At 39.8% G+C, this 20,189-nt stretch overlaps 1 protein-coding gene across 1 annotated transcript; it reads right to left on the reverse strand.

Moving 5' to 3' along the window:
* Window positions 1–547: 547 nt before the first annotated feature.
* Window positions 548–7,539, reverse strand: LOC308122866 (fMet-Leu-Phe receptor-like). The gene is made up of 3 exons (XM_080485002.1): window positions 7,429–7,539; window positions 4,102–4,286; window positions 548–3,726 (listed from the first exon to the last, which is right to left on the reverse strand). The coding sequence occupies exons 2-3, from the start codon at window positions 4,279–4,281 to the stop codon at window positions 2,833–2,835; spliced, it is 1,074 nt and encodes a 357-aa protein (XP_080341128.1). The 5' UTR covers window positions 4,282–4,286; window positions 7,429–7,539; the 3' UTR covers window positions 548–2,832.
* Between the last annotated feature and the right edge of the window lie 12,650 nt (window positions 7,540–20,189).

The following is a 20,189-nucleotide window of genomic DNA, read 5'->3' on the forward strand; positions in this document are numbered from 1 at the left end:
ATCTGGTTGCCTAGTTGCAGTTTTATTTTCCCACTGAGATGACGTCTTTGTGTGACATACTCTGCATGGCTTCAAGAAAAGCAACCAGCCTTGTGCAGTTCACAGACTTTTCTCACGCTGCAACACTTCACCAACATTTTAGATGTATTTTTCAAGCCTGCACAGTTTTGTACTCGACTCAGGCGAACTGCTGACTCCGAATTGCTCATAGGTGTGAATTTCAGTGAGATTTTAGAGTTATTCTCAAATACATATTCATTCAGGAAAATTCTATTTGTTTCAGAAAACAAAAAAAGGCCCTGATACACGCTATGCCACAGTCTTAGTCGAGGATATTCTGCAACAAAACTTCCACAACAATGGAGTACATGTTGGAACACTGTTTACAACAAAGAATGAACAACCTGGGATTTGAAGCCTGTCACATATTGCAGGAATATATAATGAACTTCAATCAAACTGCAGCGTTTGTTTGTTTGTCGGTTTGGTGCATGCAGTGTTCACATTACACACCAATCACACCTGGACTTTGCACTATTAATTATTTCAAAATCTTTTATTTTCACAGTACAGTTTTCTGGACATCCATATGTCCACATTTACAAAGTCATACATATATTTTTGCTTTGGATATGTTACAGAGATTTACAGTGAATTCGGACAAGCTGTTCATCCCTCTTAACACTACACTGTTTGTCTCAGCTGCAGCAGGACTCGGAGCATAAAACTTAAAAAGACTAATGACTTTAAAATCAACAATTACAACCTTCTGAGCCTAGTGAGGGTTAAGTAAACTGAAAAGCAAGCACAGCACAGCTGTTTTCAACCCAAAATAACACAAAGTTGAAGATACACAAGCTCGCTGTGCTCATCCTAATGGGTGTGTGTTCATTCTGCACAGCTGTGTTTTATGACCTCGTTGCTAAGGTTCGGTTTTATTGTTGCCATTCATCCATCATATCATAAAAGTCTCTGCCTAAATGTGCACAAGACAATGAGACAAACCAGAATTACATAACAAGTTATCTGAAAAGCCTTGGCTCTATGTGGTTTTAGTTCAGCCAGTGAGGCCTTGACACACGGGACAGGAGTCATTACTGACCTTCCTTTTAATAGTCTCACTTCCCTTTGCCCTTCAACTCATTCTTACAGACTTACACAGTTCATAGTTCCACTTTTTGCCTCTGACTTTATCCACATGCCTGAAAAAGGAACCAAAAAAACCAACTCAAAAAGGTGGCAGGAAAATGTTAATCTTAATTCTGTTTCCTGTTGTTCTTGAGATCATCTGTCCGTGAGTTTAGGCGAGTAAAATGTAAAATCTATTGAGGTACATGAACACAATTTATACTGTTTGGCAAAAAGCACTATAAATATTTTGAAAACTTATATAATTGATATATGAATGAATGGTATATTTTGGTTACAATATACAATACAAAAAATGTATTGTGTGTGAATTCAGTTTACAAAGTATAAATGTACATCCCTGCATTAATTCGTTGTTTAGTATATCTTATGTGACTGATGTAACTGAATTGCTTATCATTTTCTGTTAAACGGGTGGCGCTCCCGTGGTATCTGATACAGATCAGATTACATTTTCAATAACATGATTAATAAATATCTTTGACAATTATTAATCTTTATCGATAGCCAAACTGCCAAAATGAAAAAAAAATGGTGCCACGTGATCCTCATTAGGTAAGAAATCCCTACGTGTCTGTGTGCACGAGTTAGGCAGAAATTAATTAAGTACATATTTGAATGAATCATCATTGAGTGCTTCAGAAATGTGGCATTCAGCTTGTGACCTGTGTGGCATGTTGGGGGAGGAAAAGGTCAAACCACTGAAAACCGTGGGCGTATCCAATAGAAGAGATTATACAACACATTGAATGAAGTTAATGTCTCTAGAATGCTAAAAATGTCCGTACTAATTTAGAAAAAAACCTTCTGCATACTTAGGGTGAGTTTACGGAAACACCGGTATCTCCCCGAGGTCTGTCAGCGTTAGAAGATACCATGTGAGTATTGCTACGGCCAACAGTGGGCGTATTCAATGCCTGAAATTAAAATATACATAACTGCATACGAATTGGCTTTCGGAAAAATATAATTATATTGAATGGCGGTAACGTCTGCGATGCCAACAAACTCGATAAATATTCAGCAAAAACTTTCTGCACGCTTTGGATGAGTTTCCAGGAACAGCTGTATGCTTTGTTGATGGTAGAAGAGAGAATGTGATTATCACCAGTGAGACTTGAGGGAACTTAAGCTTCTCTACATCCACTGCGCCTTATCTCCAATAATTTTTGAAATAATGGGGGAAACTCACGTTTTCTTTAATTGCTATGACTGAGCTCAACCCCCCCCCCCCCCCCCCCCAAGAACATTGGGACTTGTAATATAATTTGAGACTGACTCAGATCTAAATGCATTCAGCAGTTTCATTCTACATGCAGCATACTGCATGTTAAGTTCATTGGTGCTGTAGAAATAAGTGGCTCCTCAAATAAAAAACATATGCAGGGAAGAGACGCCTAAAAGCAACAGTTGAATCCCTTTTTACTATTTACAATTAGGAGCAAATACTGTAGCATAACCATAATCACATAATGTATATAACAAAACAAGCTTCTTGGCTTGTTTGGTTGAAAATTTCGATTTGTAATATTTTCCTTCAAAACTGAATTCCCGGTGAAACCCGATCTCACACTCTGTTCTTCATATTAAGATGAAGGGTCGAGGATGCCGTGTTTATTTGAAGTCGGCTTCAAACACAGCGTGGTACTCCGACAACTCCTGTGTCCAATGATGAGCAGAAACTTAAACTTTAGCTACATCCACAGCGGTCTGACGGCGACCTTCCACCACGTCGGTGCTGTTCCTGGACCCGGTGCTGTCTTCTAAAGAGCGATCGTTGGACTGAGTCGTTGGTCCGTCCATGTCCTCGGCCAGAGCTCTCTTGTACACGCCCGTGAGGCTCTGCCTGAACCGCCCCCCCACATTCAGGCCCATGCAGAAGTACAGCAGAGGGTTCACGCAGCTGTTGAAATAGGCCACGCCCGTCGCCACGGGGTGCCAGATTTTCACCACCTTGTTCTTACTGTCCACCATCTTCACCAGTAGGAGGCAGTGGTAAGGCCCCCAGCACAGGAAAAACGCCACGACGAGGGACACTAATATGCGCAGAGGACGAGATTTCCTGGAGAGACGCGTGCGGCGGATGCCGATGCCGGCCAGGATGTAGCAGATGAGAATGACCAAGAAGGGCAGCATGAAGCCACAGACGAAGCGGATGGTGTAAATTGCTATTTTTGTGCCATTGCTTCCCTCTGCCACCTCCTTCTTATCCACAGAGCACTTGCTCAGGTTGTTCTTCCCCATGTAGACTTGCCGGGAGATGTAATAAGGCGTGCTCAGCAGGACCGCGGTGGCCCAGATGCAGAAGGCCACCACCCTCGCGGCCCGCACGGTGCGCCGGCGCTTGGTGAAGACCGGCTGCCAGACGCAGAGCACTCGGTCCAGACTGATGACGGCCAGCAGGAAGACCGAGCAGAACATGTTGGCGTATTTGAAGAAGCCGTTGAACTTGCAGAGGAAGACGCCAAAGGGCCAGTGGTCGAAGAAGAGCTTCTTGGTGAGGGAGAAGACTCGCGTGAAGCAGAAGATCAGGTCGGCTATGGCCAGATTCACCAGCCACACATTGGTGACCTTCGGCTGAGGACCACAAATGAAATGGTGGAACGGGGCAAGAGGAGGAAAGTGAAGGAAAGAAAGATGAATGTTGGTCAATCACTGAAAATGTGTAAATGATTACAGTTGCTATTTCTGTCCTGAAAAGGAAGTGACGTTTCTATAATCCTAGTTCGAGAGCTCGGAGCACTTTTTATTCAGGGAAGTAAAAAAAAAAAAAGGACTTGCAGTAAAAAGCTGCATGAGCTCATTTACATGCATGAGCTGATTTTACGCATCTCATCAGTTAAAAACTGTTAAAAACACAAACTACTGCTGTTGTGCTGATAATTCATTAGAACCAAATTTTTTTTCTGACCCTTTTTTAAAGAAAGAAGTAAAAGAGTCACGATTAACCACCTTAAGTTTGAATCCGGCCACCCAGATCACGATGGAGTTTCCGGTGATGCCGATCACGACGGTCAGCGTGTAGAGGACGATGCTGACGTTGTCCATGATGGCATCGATGTCCACAATGGTTGCCTGGTCATCTTCGGAGGACCGGAGTGTTTGTGTAGGCACGGGGGTGTGGGGAAACATTGCGACTAGAAAAAAAAACACACACAAGAGGATTTGAATGTACTTCAAATTCCATTTTCCCTGAGTGGTAAAATGATCTGTTTTAAGGATTTAATAGCACTTTGACTACTTTCCTTTAAGTTAACTTCAAACAGAAACACGGATTTCCTTTTCCTAAAAGTAAAATTGAGATGACGATAAAATTCACATTTCATAATCGCAATTTTAACATTTATGGTTCGTTATTGTACCTAAAACATGAAGGGCATTTGTCTAATTTTAAAGAATCAATGAACACATATGAGGCAGCTTCACCAATTATCCTTAGAATTGGTTGATTGATTGTGATTCATTATTGATTGATTAATCAAACTCACATGTTGTGGTATCTGAAATGCTGAAATGTTTCGCCATCAAACACAAAACTGCATTTTCGCCCGTCACTTCTTGTTTTATTCTCAGTTTACGTTCAGTAAACTTCATGAGAATACTACATTGTCTTGTGTGCTAAAAATACCATCCACAAAACGCCATCAGTAGCTCCACACATGCTGTTTCCTTCCTGTTTTCTTTAATTCAATACCCAGACAAGAAACAGTTGAGTTTTGCTTTTTGGTAAACCAAACACTGTCACTGTTTGGCATATTTATTCTATTCCCCTTTTCTCTTATTTGATTCAGAAAAATAAATAAATTATAACTTCTCATAAAAAATAAAGAAACTCTATTCAAGCCCTGATCTTAGCATGATGGCAGGGAAATAGGTTTTAGGACAGTTTATAACATGGATAATGTTGATGAGTCCCAGTGTCTGAGACGATACTAATGTCATGTCTTGCAATATGATATGATATGCATATTACAAAACAAAATGTTAGGGCGAAGAATACCTAAGTCCAACATGGACAAACTATTCAGTCCTTCAGGTAGGACTAAAAATAATAAAACACAAAGATCGTTCTTTAAAGTCTGAAACACACAAATAGCTCGATTAGTTATGACGATCATGATGATCATTGTGATAATGATGATTAATATTAGTATTGTGGTTGTTCTCAACATTCTCATGGGTTTTACTGAATGAAATGGGAGCAGTTAAAATCTCTCCTGTCTAATGTGCTTGATACACGATCTCCATCTCTTAAGAAAACATAAGGTGCATCGTGTTTCCTCCGTATGACCGTCTCTGCAACGACCACATCAGATATTAGGCTGCGTTGTGATGAGTACAGTTTCACATTGAAACCACAGGGACTTAAATGCTTGTAATCAACACCACTGATCGGACTAAAACATCATTAGAGCGTCAGAGTTGGACCACAAAAGGTGACCTGAGGTAGCAACAGGATTACATCTTTATTTAACCTGGCAGAAACTAGTTAGTTAGTTACACTTTCCCCAGAAAACCAAGTCAAGCCACCAAGTAAACTTAACCCTTTATTGGGCGCTCACTAAAATGAGTTGAAAAATGGAAAATTTCAACACTCGGGTGTTTTTTTTAAGTATTAAAAGAAAACAATAAATTATAAATATGTCGTAAAAAATCTGTTGGAAATTGTAAGTCTGACCAAAAATGACATTGAATTATTATTATTATGTATTAAAAAATATATATAAAATTAAGTAATTGCAATGACTTTATATGGTAACTTACGCCATAAATGTTTAACGATATACTTAATAAAACTGAATTATTCCACGTTTATTGATTGTATGTGTCAACTACTTATTTAAAAAAAATGATTTAAATATGTAGATTCAGTCAGTGGTGGAACAAAGAAATCACTCAAACAAAGGTTTCCTGCCTCTATTGGCAACGCAGACAGTCAGTCTGAGAGAACAATCCTGCCACTGCTTGAACTTCATGGGCTGAATGTAGATGGAAAGTAAACAGATCACTTTTAAAAAGTTTCAGACTTTCACTTCACTATTTCAGTTGTTTGAGTCATGAAATTATTCCTACTAAACCTCTCATCAGGCAGACACCCGACGTTTGTGAAATATCTCATGAAAAGAATCTTTTAACAATATTGTAAGATGTACTTTTGACAGAAAATAAACATAAACTTTGCTTGTTGAGTTAGTTTATCCATTTCAAACCACACTCATTGGTCAAGATAGACTTGTGCTTTCTAGAAGTTCTCATCAAATCATTGGCCTCTCTTGCGTTGATGATCGAGGTGGTGAATAAATAGTGGGTCACATTGTCTTGTGAGTCAAATCCACCTCACTGTGTCACTTCTTCTATGTCCAATAACAAAACCTTTCCTTCAGGGAAAATCTGTGTGGCAGTGTTTCCTCAACCCAGTTCCACAAATATTTGTTTTCTGTTAACAGTTAACCTCAGACATGTTTTTAGGCAGCGGGAGGAGGAAGCCAGAGTATCTGGAGGAAAACCCCAGCATGCACTTAGAAATCCAGGCCTCCGCTCAAAGCCATGACAATCTCGCTATTACCCCACAGTGCTAACGACGCCTGTTCAATCAGAAAGGTGTGAAGCTTCAGTAGACCAGGATCCTGGTGGTGTTGCTGCCTGGAGCTTTCTAACGCACCGTGCTGGAGCCGGTTCACAATCCTGGAGTCAACGCATAATGTTTATATTATTGTACAACACTGTGGTTCATGCACAATCTTCCTGCAGTTGCTTCATATTTGTTTTTGTAGAGTTTCCTTCTATTCCAATCATATTTCACGTCTTTGTCTTGAAACTTCAGAATTTTTCTCACTTTCTGTTGTGGTGAATAAAAACAGTTTCACACTAAATTGCAGGATGAATAAGAACAAAGAGACGTTTCCAACACGCAAAACTTTTTTTTTTCTCTTTATGGTTGTCACATTGTTTAAAACATCAGGAGACAATCTCTGTATTGCATTTGCTCTCTGATTTCCTATGCATAATAACAACAACAACAATAAGAAGAAGAAGAAGAAGAAGAAGAAGAAGAAGAAGAAGAAGAAGAAGAAGAAGAAGAAGAAGAAGAAGAAGAAGAAGAAGAAGAAGAAGAATAAAGAAAAAAAAAGACAACAGTTTATTTGTTTTTATTGCAAAATCAGGAATGTTCAAACAAACAAACAAACAAACAAACAAACAAACAAACAAACAAACAAACAAACAAACAAACAAACAAACAAACAAACAAACACCTGTCTTGTAAAAAGGGACTCTTACTGTTTATAGCTGATATCGGAGCGTTCAGGCGGTCGGCTTCAGTCTCAGTGGTCAGAAGTGAACGTGAACGTGTATCCTCTCTTGTTCCACTGTGGTTCTGTTACTTCAAGCTGCTTTATGAAGAGTCATGTTGGTCAGTGTCCCTCCTCTCTCTATCACACACTTCCTCTCTCTCTTTCTGTCATGTGTCGGGCTCTGTCTTCCTTTCTGCAAAACCGCTTCTCCTTTTCTAACACAGCTACATCCATTTTCTTACTCTCACACAACCAAACACACAGCGCAGATGTTTGTTGTTTGTTTTCTTTTAATTACTTTTTTTTATATTAGACTTCAAAGTTATTAATTTCATCCTCATCAGCCAATCAGCTTCTTTTTTTTTTTTTTTCCAGATGAGGCCGTTGACCTTGTATTATCACAGCAAAAAGCTTGACCAACCCACCCGGGAATATACAAGGGAAACATGGTTCTCTGTGTTGAACACAGTCTCAGTCTCATCCTCTTATTTTTCCCAGGAAACACTTATTTTGAAAGTAAGATATAATGAATGTTTTCTGAAGTCTCATTTTCGGTTTCATTATTTTACACGGTATCGCTGGTGATTCAGTCAAGCAGAATCTTCTGTGGCGACAAATTAGAATCCAGGAATAGAAAGTAAATACATAAAATCAAAACTGTGTCAGAGCTGTGATGAAATACACTCACTCCTCTGTAGATAAATAAAGATTTGTTAAAATTGTGTACTCAAAAAAAAAACTAAACAACCAACTGGTTCATCAGCCACTATTTAGGGAGGAAGAACATTTAGATTTGAACCATAGAATCTTCCACATGTAAGCAACAACTGCACATTATTACCATATAATCCGATTACAGCCAACAAAACAAATGAATTTTACACAAGTGGAAAGAATGATTAATGAAAAAACAATTATATTTAAAGAACAGTGTTTGACCAGATAAAATGTCAAAACTAGTAGATATACAGTAGGTAAACTTAATCTGCCTAAAAAAACAAAAACAAACAAACAAACAAAGAAAAAACCCACGGGGCCACAAAGTAAGAGTTGAGGAAAGTCAACCATCTTTGAATTCTACCAGTATAAATGTAAGTATGTTAATTAAATGACTCAATACATTGTGAGAATAGGTATATCACCAAGGTTCACCCACATTCAGTTCAGTTTATTTTGATCTAAATTATCACCCCTACAGTAGCTGAGCTATTTCACGCTTTATGATTCATGGATTTTTGCTTCCGTCTTCATTTTTCTTTATAACTTTAAAGGAATGTTAGGGTGTGTGCTCACTTCCTCATTTTTCTGCCCCCTCGGGTCAATGCGGTCACTCCGAACACGGACACTGATGGTGTAAAAGGTTGAATTGGAACGTAATCATCATGGAATGTTGCTTAATTCATGACGGCTTCAGGCAAAGTTTGCCATTTTTGTTTCTATGTTTATTTTTCATTCATACACAAACTGGTGCATACCGTTCTGGTCGTGTTCATGAGTCAAATGCGAAAGTGAGGATTAAGGTCATTATCCACTAAAGACTGAGAAATATGACACAAGTTTGTCTATGTGTTTTAGTTGAGCATGTTGTTGTGATGAAAACATGTTTACGCATGCAGACTGAACAGCCACAACACGTTTGTCACGTTTAGGTTCTCATATTCGTTTTAAAAGCCTCAGTTCAACCAAGAACCTGCACTGGTTCCACTTTTTCTTCTCACTATAACCACATACTCTAGGAAGTGTATCTGTTTCACAGCTATTTTTGAGGTATTTCTACACATGAACACCACCATGAGGTTTATCCGTGTATGTGCCGATAAAAATCAATTTTGTCTGTTAATAGAAATTCAAATTGTCATCGTTGAAAAATATAAAAAAAACATATTTAAAGAAGAAAACATTCCACACCAGTTCAGTTTTTACTATGAACGAACATTTTACTGTGATCTAAATATACAACCTCCAAGTAAAGTGGCAACCTGCAAAATGAAAGCAAAGTCATTTTATTCAATGAAGAATACACTTTTTTATATTGGAATCCTGATTTCATAACGATTGAATGGTTAATAATTGAATGGTATGTATGCGCCTCTATTTTTAATAAGCATACATGCAAGCCAAGCACCTGCCTTGTAAAATATATGTATACAATTATTCTGTACTCTTTCTGCTGTACCTTGGAACGTTTCCAAGAGTCTAAAGGGAGTTTTCACGTCTACGCTGTCATTTTTCCTTTCAGTCTGATCCAAGTAAATGTTTACCTGAGGTGAAAGTAGTCATCAGAAACGTGCGTTGAGCTGCGTTCTGCCATCGTGCGCCTCCATTCCTCCCTGGTGAAGTAGCTGATTCAGCAACATCCAAAAATCAAGTGAGGGGAGCAGAAAGTCACAATGAAATGCCGAAATGAACTACGATCTCCATACCTGAAAATGTGTAAAAAGAACTACAGTTCACACTTGATGTTGACCTTTGAACGGCGATCTCCAAAAATACATCTATTTAGTTTAATTTATTTATCTTATTTTACCTTTATTTTACCGGGTAAGTTAATTGAGAACTAATTTTCATTTTCTATAGCGACCTGGTCGAGGCAGAGGCAGAGGCGCCAGACACTTGAATATGAGCGTGCACATGCAGCTTCTTCGGAAAGGAAATAATGGATTCCACGAAGGGGAGAGTTTCTTCTCCACCCTTCCAGCTGCTATTGGCCACCCATCCATTCTGAGCTGTCTCGTTGGATCACTTTTCAGCTTCCCTTTTTTGTGGACTGTTATTATTCGACCATGCCCTGTCTTTCCCCTGTTCCTCTTTCTTATGTCTTTGTTGGTGGATGTTGGTTGTTGTGTGTCTGTACTTTTACTTTCGTTATCCAGCAGCTCACACACTCTACAATAAGTAGCATAAGCGTCTCAGTCTTCTAAAAATTACTTTTTGTTCATATTTCCCCTCTAAAGCTTCAAGCTTTGTGACAGTAGAGTTGTTTATGATCACAATCTATTATTTTAATCGAGGATTCACTTTATGATTGATGACATATTGTTCTTGTTGGTGTTGTAACGACATTCATGAGCTCAGCCAGACAACCAGGACATCAGCTGCGCTGTTTCCTTCACTCTGCCAATAGGGGGCAGCACCAACCTGTGAGCAACAACCCGAGGCTGCTGGGTGATTCAGATGGAGGGACTGACTGTGATCATATCCGTGCAGATTATATTTAGCACACGTGAAAGCTAAGTAAAATTACCGAATAGAAGATGTAACAAGTTAGAAATGTTAGAAAAGTTAGAAGTCTGTCTACAGACATGCCTGCAGACTGTTCAGGTCAGGGGAGTCAAACACAAAAGGACCAATTTCATCTGGAGTGGGTCAGACTGGGAAAATAGTGCCATGATAACTGTCCCTTTATACATCCCGGTATTAGACCAATAACACCTTTCATTTTCATAGAAGCCCTTTAAAGTTCCCATGCTGCCGTCTTTGTCTGTGCACTGTTTGAAACGTGTTTGTACCATAGCGTCGGTGCTTTTCTGTCTTGTGGGCTGCACAGCAAGATTTCCTCTGGAGAGACGGCGAAGTGTGTTGTATTGCTGTTATGTGCTATTTTTAGAGTATTTAGAGCAGTGGTTAGCACCCGCACCTCAAAAAGTCAGCAAACCACTGTTTCATTCTGGGTCGTGACCTTTCTGTGTGCGACGTTCGTATTCTTCTTCTGCGTGAGCCGACTTTTCCTGTTGTCTCTGCTTAGATCGATTGTTGACGATGAATTTGTTGTGAGATTGTGATTGACTGAGTGGCTGTCCGTCTATGCGACAGACTCGCAGCCGGTCCAGCTTGTACTTGGCCTTCCGTCCAGTAGATAGGCACCTGCTGTCCATGGCTCTCACTCGGATCAAGTACTGAAGATGGAGAAGATGTTTCTCCTCACTGACTCTTTCTAAGCTGTTTCCTTTGTTTTAGTCTGTTTGTTAAGGTGCTGTATGTTCTATGTGGACTGGTGCTTGTCCTGTACAGGCTGACTGGCGCTGTGATTGTATACAAACATCAAAGGTAGAACATATATATTCAATATCCTTTTTCTTAGTTCCTTTTTTGTCTTTCATCGTCCATAACTACGATGTACTTAATGAGAAGTTCTGTAATTTTAAAAGAGGATTTAGAACTTTATCGTCAGTTTCCGACATCCTTCATCCCATCCCATCCTTCTGCCAAATACAGAAACTCTCCTTTGTTTTTCTTCTCCCAAAGTCTTTCCATGAGGCTGAAGGTAAGAAGATGCTCGTTCTTTCTCCCATCACAGACCTAAAGGCTGCTAGACAACAGTCAACATGGAAAATAAGCCAATTTGATAAGGAGCTTGACATCCTCAACACGTAACAACACAGTCATAGTCCCGTCTCGCGTCTTCACGTATTTCCTCAACTGCCGGAAGTCAGGCTGACTAATAAAGAATTTGTTCTCAAGTCTTTTGCTCACTAAATGTTCATGTTTCTCAGCCACATTTATGAATTTGCTGTACATGCTCCGTGAGCGATAAGGGAGACGAACAGTTTTCTTAAGAAAGAGTGTTTTTCTTGGAAAGGATCCTTTGCAGGAAGCAAGATAAGAAACACAAGAACGTTAAAACATAACGTGGGCGGAGGAATTCATGTTCAACTTCGATCCATGATGTGCAGGTTGCACTTTGTTTTATATGACAGCAAACTGGAGATGGTGTGAGGTGAAGTTTTGTTGTCATAAAACAAAAGGGTGTTTTCGAGCTTATTCTTCTTTCCCTTTTTGATAAAATGAGAGAAAAGCTCTGAGTGAGTGACCAGATGGCGGCTTTGCTTCAGAGTTTGAAACCGTTATTTTCCTTTTTGTTCGTGCCGTCTTGTTTCATGCATCGCTGGGCAGATTTCAACAACGGTGGCATGTCACCGAGACTAAAGCGCCTGAATGTATCGCCATGGATCATAAAACTCTTCTCCATACATGAGAAATATAGTAAAGGGACTTATAGATGTAACTACTGTGAACGACGTTTAGAGTGTATAAGTAATAAAAATGTCACTGTTAAATCTACACTGTAGAAAATCACCAAAAAGATTTCCAAGTTTTTTTTGGTCTTTCTCTTACTTGGTAGACAACATTTCTGAATATATTCGCTGCGTGGGTGTCGCCAGTTCTGGTGCAAATTTGCTTGCATTTATAAAAGCACTTTTCTTTGTAAACTTTCCCAGCAGGTTGAGCCGAACGACCAACACACCGACACTGACCTGAGGACTCTGCGGTGCAAAGGGTCACATGACCGGCCCACTGAGAGCAAGCAGGAAGGAAATGAGTGATTCTGACAGGTTCGTCTGTTTTTCGCTTTTGATGTTCAGACAAGTTGAAACATGTCTGAACACATGCAAACCTGCGACTGCACATGTAATAATGTGGACACTAAACACTTTGGGGGTCTTGTTGAAAGCCTCTCTGAGTCGCTTTGAATTGTGTGCAGGGATTATAACCTGCTGCGAGACGATAATCAAGGAAGAGAATCAAAAAAACCTCACAAAGGAAGATCAAATATCTATCTATCTATCTATCTATCTATCTATCTATCTATCTATCTATCTATCTATCTATCTATCTATCTATCTATCTATCTATCTATCTATCTATCTATCTAGACCAACAACATTTAAGCATTGCTGCACAATTGATTTTTGGAAAGTAGTTTTTCAGGAACATCTTTAGGTAATTTCCCCCTGAGCAGGGGTCAAGTTGCCGGGAGAAAACCGTCCCAGTGCGAGGCATGGCACACAGAGCCAGCGGCTTTCTTTCAGTTCACGCTACCAGAAAGATAAAGGGCTGACTCATTGCCGAACCATCAATTCTCCAAAAGATCTGAGAGTGGATTTGGTAACGCTGGAGGAGTGATTCACACATTGTTACACGAGAATCACCATCTTCTGCTTGAAGCAGTGGAATTACCCAAAGTTGTCCTGACGCAGTGCTTCAGGTGGCCTTCCCCTGGCACTTTCACCAAGTTTCCGGTGTTTGTTGTTTTCATCAATGCTGGAAGTATTTGGACTTCTTCTGAGTGGTCTGATGCAGTAAAGCTTCTATAACTTGTGCAGAAGTGGAACTGAAGGGCAGAATAATGATATTTTATAGTTTATCTGATTGATCAATCTGACTAAAAAGAAAGAGTACAATGATTTTTTTAGGACACCCTCTATATTGTGCAACCCCCATGTAGAGGTTTTAAACAGCATGGGTGATTGGAACGCGGCCAAATGTTGATAGTGACGTCACCTTTTGATGCTTCAATGTCGACTCTTCTGATCATTATGAGGCAGAATACATAAGCTGGGTTTACACTCCGTTGCAGTAGTAAATTCTGGTGAATATCAGACCAAAATAAAGGCCCTTTAAAACTTTTTCCTCGGTTGATTGAACATGGCAGCTGCTTTCTCTCGCCCTCGCAGCTTCCACGCAGCGTCAGCCGGTCAAACCACTTCAAAGCTGATGTTACACGTAAAACAGAGACGTCACGTTGTCCTCGTTCGTTTTCTCTGAAATTAAAAGCAAAGAGTCTTTTGACCTGCGAGGTGACACAATCTGTGCGGGAATTCGTCGGTGAGCATGGTGATTAGTGGAAAGTTTGAGACCCTGCGCAGCAGCCAGAGCAGTCACAAGCAGTCAGCACAAACCCTGCAGATGGATCACGAAGCTGCTGCCTTGATGCACTGATTCATTTCAACTGTTCCTGACCTACATGAAATGTGCAACTCATGTCAGAAAAACAGAATGATTAAGCTTGCACAGATGACAAAAACACAAGTACTACCTTTGAATATGCAGTGATGCACAATAAAAAAAAATATTTCCACGCTTGCAGAAAGTATCCTTAATGTTTTGGTGTCACATTGCTTTGTGTTTTTTTTTTTTTTTTTTCAAACTTCAAGCAAAGAAAAAAAAAAAGAAAAGCTAACATCCTTTTGGTCGGGAACCATTACCTACCTGTTGATCTGGGCAGCTGGAGTTGCAAGTTTCTGGCTTTTTTTTCTCAAGTCAATCAGCAGCTGTGTGTCTGAGTGAAAGATTATTGCAGAAATAAACCTAAAACTAGTCCAGCCCACGCAAACATTTGGCAAAAAACACATGCAAGCACAAAAACAAAACATATATTGTGAAAAGAGGCAACACGTGAGCTCACCTTGTGACATATTAAGATACAATAGTTTGGAAATAACAGTTCTAAATTTGAAACAGTTCTATTAAGCAGTGATGTGGCAACACTTGGATCCAAACGCGACACACTTCACATCCGCACGACCAAAAACAACAAGTTGCTTTTGGCAGCTGAAGCGGCGGTTTAATGGGCATTTTTCATGTTCGTCAGCAGTTGTGTGTCCGAAACGATAAAATACCATCGACAAGAAAAAGGAAGTTACACAACAGTAACTTTCTGAGCTGCAGAGGTTTTTAATTATGCACAGATTTGGCAAAGTAAATTGCAAACCCAACATAACAAGTAACTTCCCCTTACACCTGCTACCCGAGTTGTTAACAGTGCGGCGGATGACACATTAATTTACTATAAAGCCACAACTTTTACCAGTAATGCGCTACTTACTGATTACTGTTATAACATTAAGGATGCAGTTACAATTACTGAAGTTTCCGTAAGCCCATTATTGTACATGGAAACAGCTGTGGAGCTACCTCTTTCTCTCTCTCTCTCTCTCTCTCTCTCTCTCTCTTTATTCAGCTGAATTGTTGCTGCTGTTTTCTTCCTGTCATTAGTTCATAGATACGTTTCTTTTAACAAGAATCCAGATTACGGAGCATCTTCCTTCAACTCGGTAACACAACTTCAGCTAAACCCTTTGAGAGAATTAGTCGTATTAGACCAACAAAAACGCCACTGACTCTACTAATGTATCACATAACACAGCAATAATGCAACTGTGCACATATTATTACGGCAGGCCTAACTGAGGAAGACAAAAGTAAGAGTTACTTCCCACAATAACTTTTTATTAGCACAAACTAAGTGTCACCAAGAACTGATTGTCTGCATGCCTCAAACAGAAGTTCATCTGTTTAGTCTGAGTCTTGGCTGTTTAGTGTTGCACAAGAGGCCTTTTAAAAACCAATAAGTCCCAGCATGTACCACCAGCTTAGTATTTCACAGCATAAATAAACTTGAACAACAAAGAAAAGGCTGTGAGCATGTCAGCTTTGATGCTTTGAAATAACAAAGATAAAGACATGGGTGAAGTACAGTAAATTTATTTGGGGAAAAAAAGCTGGAACAGTCTAAATGAAATCCTCAGTTGATGAGAGCACTTCCCTTGCATTGCTTCAAGCACTTGACATCTGGATTTGATGTTTCTTAATGTCATTTTTATTTAAACACGTAATGTTGTACTGCCTCCATAATGTTGAAATCAGGGTCTCGTGGGGGTCGTGTAACTCCCAACGATACTGGATTCCTCACTTGTGTCTAAAGATAGTTTTCCATGACTGTGACTCTTTTGGCTATTTTTGACCTGTTTGGTCAAATATGTTTATTCAACCATTAAAATTCTTCAATAAGGGGAAGCGGAGAAGACAGACGAAGAGCTTTTGTACATTTTTGGGCTGTGAAACAGACTAAACATGAATAAAAATGTAAGATATTTCATTCTAATCTGGAAAATGTAACTGTGAACCATATGTCATTTCCTTATGAGGGATGATATAAGGCTTTTCAGAATTGACCTTAAAAATGAGATCAATTTTGGGGTCCCAGACTGGAAATGTTTTGTTTTCCAACAGATGCAGAGACGTACTTGTTACTTGAATCATTGCTTTGAAGTGATAGTCTATAGGGTGATCTGGGTGTTGCCAGGCTGTCGTGCTAAATTCCTGCGGAATGTAATAGTTTATATTTAGTTCTAGTTCACTTTGGGGGAAGAAACTGTTCTGGACAGTTTAAACCTGAAAATCTATCAGTCGGTGCAACACATTGGTGTTGGGGTCAGATCATCATTTTCCTAATGTGCAATAGTGATTCTACAAATACAGTTAATCTCAAAATGTTGGCATGTTTTCAAAACTCTGTTTGCGGTCTTGTGAGATTGACTTAATAAATTGATAATTTGGGGTAGTAATAGGAAATATGATTAACAAGGTTCACAGAATTTTATTAAAACCAACAAACAAAATGTATTTGAATAAAACAAAAGGAAATCTCTAACCCCAACTAACGCTATGAGGGGTAACTTATCTCAAATTTATTCTTTATCTCCAAGTTTATAAGTCAGTAAGTTTACAGAGTGCTTTGAGTCAAAATCAACCTGACAGGATGCAAAATAAACCAAATATGAACACAATCAGCACTGATTATTTACTTTAAGAAAAAAGAAAAAATGTCTAAACAAATATTAATAAGCAGATATGATGAATTCCTTATTAACTGAAGGAATACATAAGATGACTTCACCTGAAAATGTGTCGATAAAAGTTCAATTTTAACACTTATTTAGAAGCTCTGAGTGATTCTGAAGAACTGGAACTGGAAACCTAGAACCATGAAGTCAGTCACTGTCAGGCCCAGGAGTCGGCTTGTGTCTGATCATGTTTTGTTGTTGTTATAAGCAATGAATTCACCAGCACACCTCAAGCATGTCAGTGTAAGAAAGAGAAAAACCAGGCAGTGATTTGCATGCCGCCTCCCCCACTCTCCCGTTCACGGCTGCATTCCTCACATTCCTTCATTCAACAGAGGTCACAAAGGAGAGAGAAAGAGAGGCGGGAGCTACAAAGTTGGAGATATCCGGAGCGTGGGTGGTTTGGGAAGTGATGAAACAAGAGGGCCTGACTGTGAAAACCACTAATGTGGATCCCCCCCCCCCCCCCCCCCCCCCGCCCCTTAACAGAAACACACACGCTGAAACACACACCGCCCCACAATTACCCCATATGGCATTATCTGTGATGACACAAAGAGAGAGACAGCGAGTCAGCCTGCAACCGTTATGACGAGCTTCCCTCTCCTTCCGTGCATCACTTTCACTGGCACCCAGTTCATCAGGTCAGCACTTGATGGAAAGCGCCATCTGCGATCTGATGCAATAACATTTACAGTATATCTTTACAAGACAAACAAAAAAAACTGGATTTCAGTACTCAACTTTCTTTGCTCAGTGATCAAATGTTCTGTGATGAGCTTTAACTGTCAACTAAAATTCTGAGGAAGCAGGAAACTTAGTGGCTTCTTGGAAGCTCTGCATCGTCATTCCTCAGACATACTCATGACGAGGCAGTTTTGACAGGAGCCAAAAGACGTTTTAATGAACGACGTGCCAATAAGGCTTCCGATTCCTTCAAATTTGGGGTATTTCTGCTGACACTTTGTTCCAGGATGACTTCACCTGAGTGAGTAAGTCATGATTTATTGAGCAGAAGTTTGACCAGCAGCCACTTTCCCAGCCTCTGAATATTTCATTCAAAATACAACATGAAACTGCACGTGTTCATAAAATGTACAAAAACACTATTGAATGCCACTGTATTCCTTCTTTTTATTATTCGCCATTGCAGCTGAAGTATACATTGCGAAATATAATTAATTTAGTTAAATCAAGGATTATTTGATAACTTAATGTATTTTAGTGTTTCCTAAAGTCTAAATATAAGACTTAAAATGGGTGATTTTGTATTCTACACTTTAAAACTTCATCAGACTCCTCTTAACGTGTCATGAGTTTTAAAATCCTTAGGGAAAGAGAAGCATCTCAATGCAAACTTGCCGTTTGTCCTCTACTAAAACCTGGCTGTGGTTATTTCTCTTCATTAAGATAAAAACCATGTCTTTCAATCACTAACTTGTATGAGTCAGCGGTTAACTTGGCGAGCCCGCCATGGGAGTTTAGTTTGACGAAAACTCACCCAGTCCAAGTTTGAGCATGCAAACTCTGCACACAGGCCTGAGCCGGGATTCGGAGAAGTCTGGGCTTGTTTGTCTCACAGTGTCGGTGAACTTGTGAACTCTAATGGTGGAATCATAAACTCTGGATTCAGACCAAGCCCAACTGGTGCCGCTCATCACTTCGCTCTTGTGATTTGCCTCCTTCAGTCGGTCTCAGCTCTACGTTCAGGGGTGGGAAGTGAGAAAAAAAAGCCAGGATGTGTTGTCGATGTCGAGTAGAGGAACTGAAAGCCCCGACGACCAAAACTTGCACCACAGACACGGATTACAGAAATTGGTTTACTCCACGTACAGATATTGCGAAATTGTTTGTACAAACCTGGAAAAGAACCCAAAAATGAGAAGTGTGATGACGCAGAGTCGTCCACATCATTACTAATGGCGGCAGACTTCATTTGATATGCAGAGTTAAGCCAGAGTTAAAAACACAGTGAGTCCATACGTCCATCTTTAAAAACTACATTGCAAGGAGGCTCTGCTGCCTCCACCCAGTGATCTCGGCTTGAATACACTGGATATTTCACAGAGAAAACATCTGACGTAGCTCGAGAAACGTCTCTGTTGTTTTCAGCTGGTCGAGATAAAAACCAAACCTGGCATTTGTCTGGGGACAGAGTACCTTGCAACGCCGGCCCTTTGACCTTTTAGCAGGAGGTGACGTAGAGGAAGTAGTGCCTCAGACGCACCACATGGACTAGTGGAAACAGTCAGGGCTCACCGCATGTGATCTGATCACCTGAAACGTTACCGCCAGGTGGAAACGGTCCCACAGAGACAGACGGAGCCACAACTGGAACCAAGACCCAGAAGCATGAACTGTGAACATGAACCAAGAACCAAGAACCAAGAACCAGAACCACAAACAACATGGCATCACTGGAAACACAGCGAACATGAGAGGAATACATGTTAAACACACAGTAAGCAACTTAGAGTCAGAGTATAAAGCAAAAAACTTTGACTTTATTACTGGCCAGCCATGAAGCTCTGGAAAGCTGTGAAATGTTTCAGTGTGGGACTTTCTACTGACTTCTTGCTACTTGAATCAGGCTACAGGTAAACTGTAACTCTGACGGAGGTTTTTCGTGATTGCTCTGAAGAACTGACGTGACCCTGAAGATGCGTTGCAATTGCAAAAATCCTCTGGATTGTAAATCAGAGTGCAAATTGAGATTCAAAGAAAAGCACTCGCTCATTTCCTCTTTCTCAGTTTCGGCTCTTCCAAGTTCAATGATGCAAAGCAAATTTGTTGAAAAGCATGAAAAGGAGAAGTGAGATTTCATCTTGTTTGATGTTTATTTTCTAATCTCAGTTTTCTCAGTTGTGGTTTATTCATTATTTGTGTTCAGTGCTGTTTTCACTACATTTGCAGGGTTACTGCTAACATCTCTCCCTCCTGCTTCTTTTTCTTTAAAAGGTGTTTTTCTGCACATGTGGACACATGACCTCCAAAAAATGTTGAGAAAAAGACACATTAGAAGATTCTTAGCGTCCAAAAGTTTATTTACCATTTGGTTCGGTTAGGTTTTCCCTCTTTTTGCTACTTTTCCCCTTGTTGACTTTTCATTTAAATCATCTAAATCCTGGCATCTCTCTTCAAGGGAGTTGTATTTGCTAAACAAACTTGGTGAAGCAAAGTGAGGTGATGGCATAAGACTGGAGAGGGAGGAGAGGAGGAAGGAAGAAGGAAAATTGCATAATCTGGTATTTTCTAACACTTCTTTTTTTTTATTTATGATTTCCTTCATTCAGATTCACCTCAACAAACAAAGACATTTCAAGCTTTTTCTTTTTCTTTT

This window comes from Lipophrys pholis (genome assembly GCF_963383615.2).
Source record: "Lipophrys pholis genome assembly, chromosome: 17".
Lineage (NCBI taxonomy): Eukaryota > Metazoa > Chordata > Actinopteri > Blenniiformes > Blenniidae > Lipophrys > Lipophrys pholis.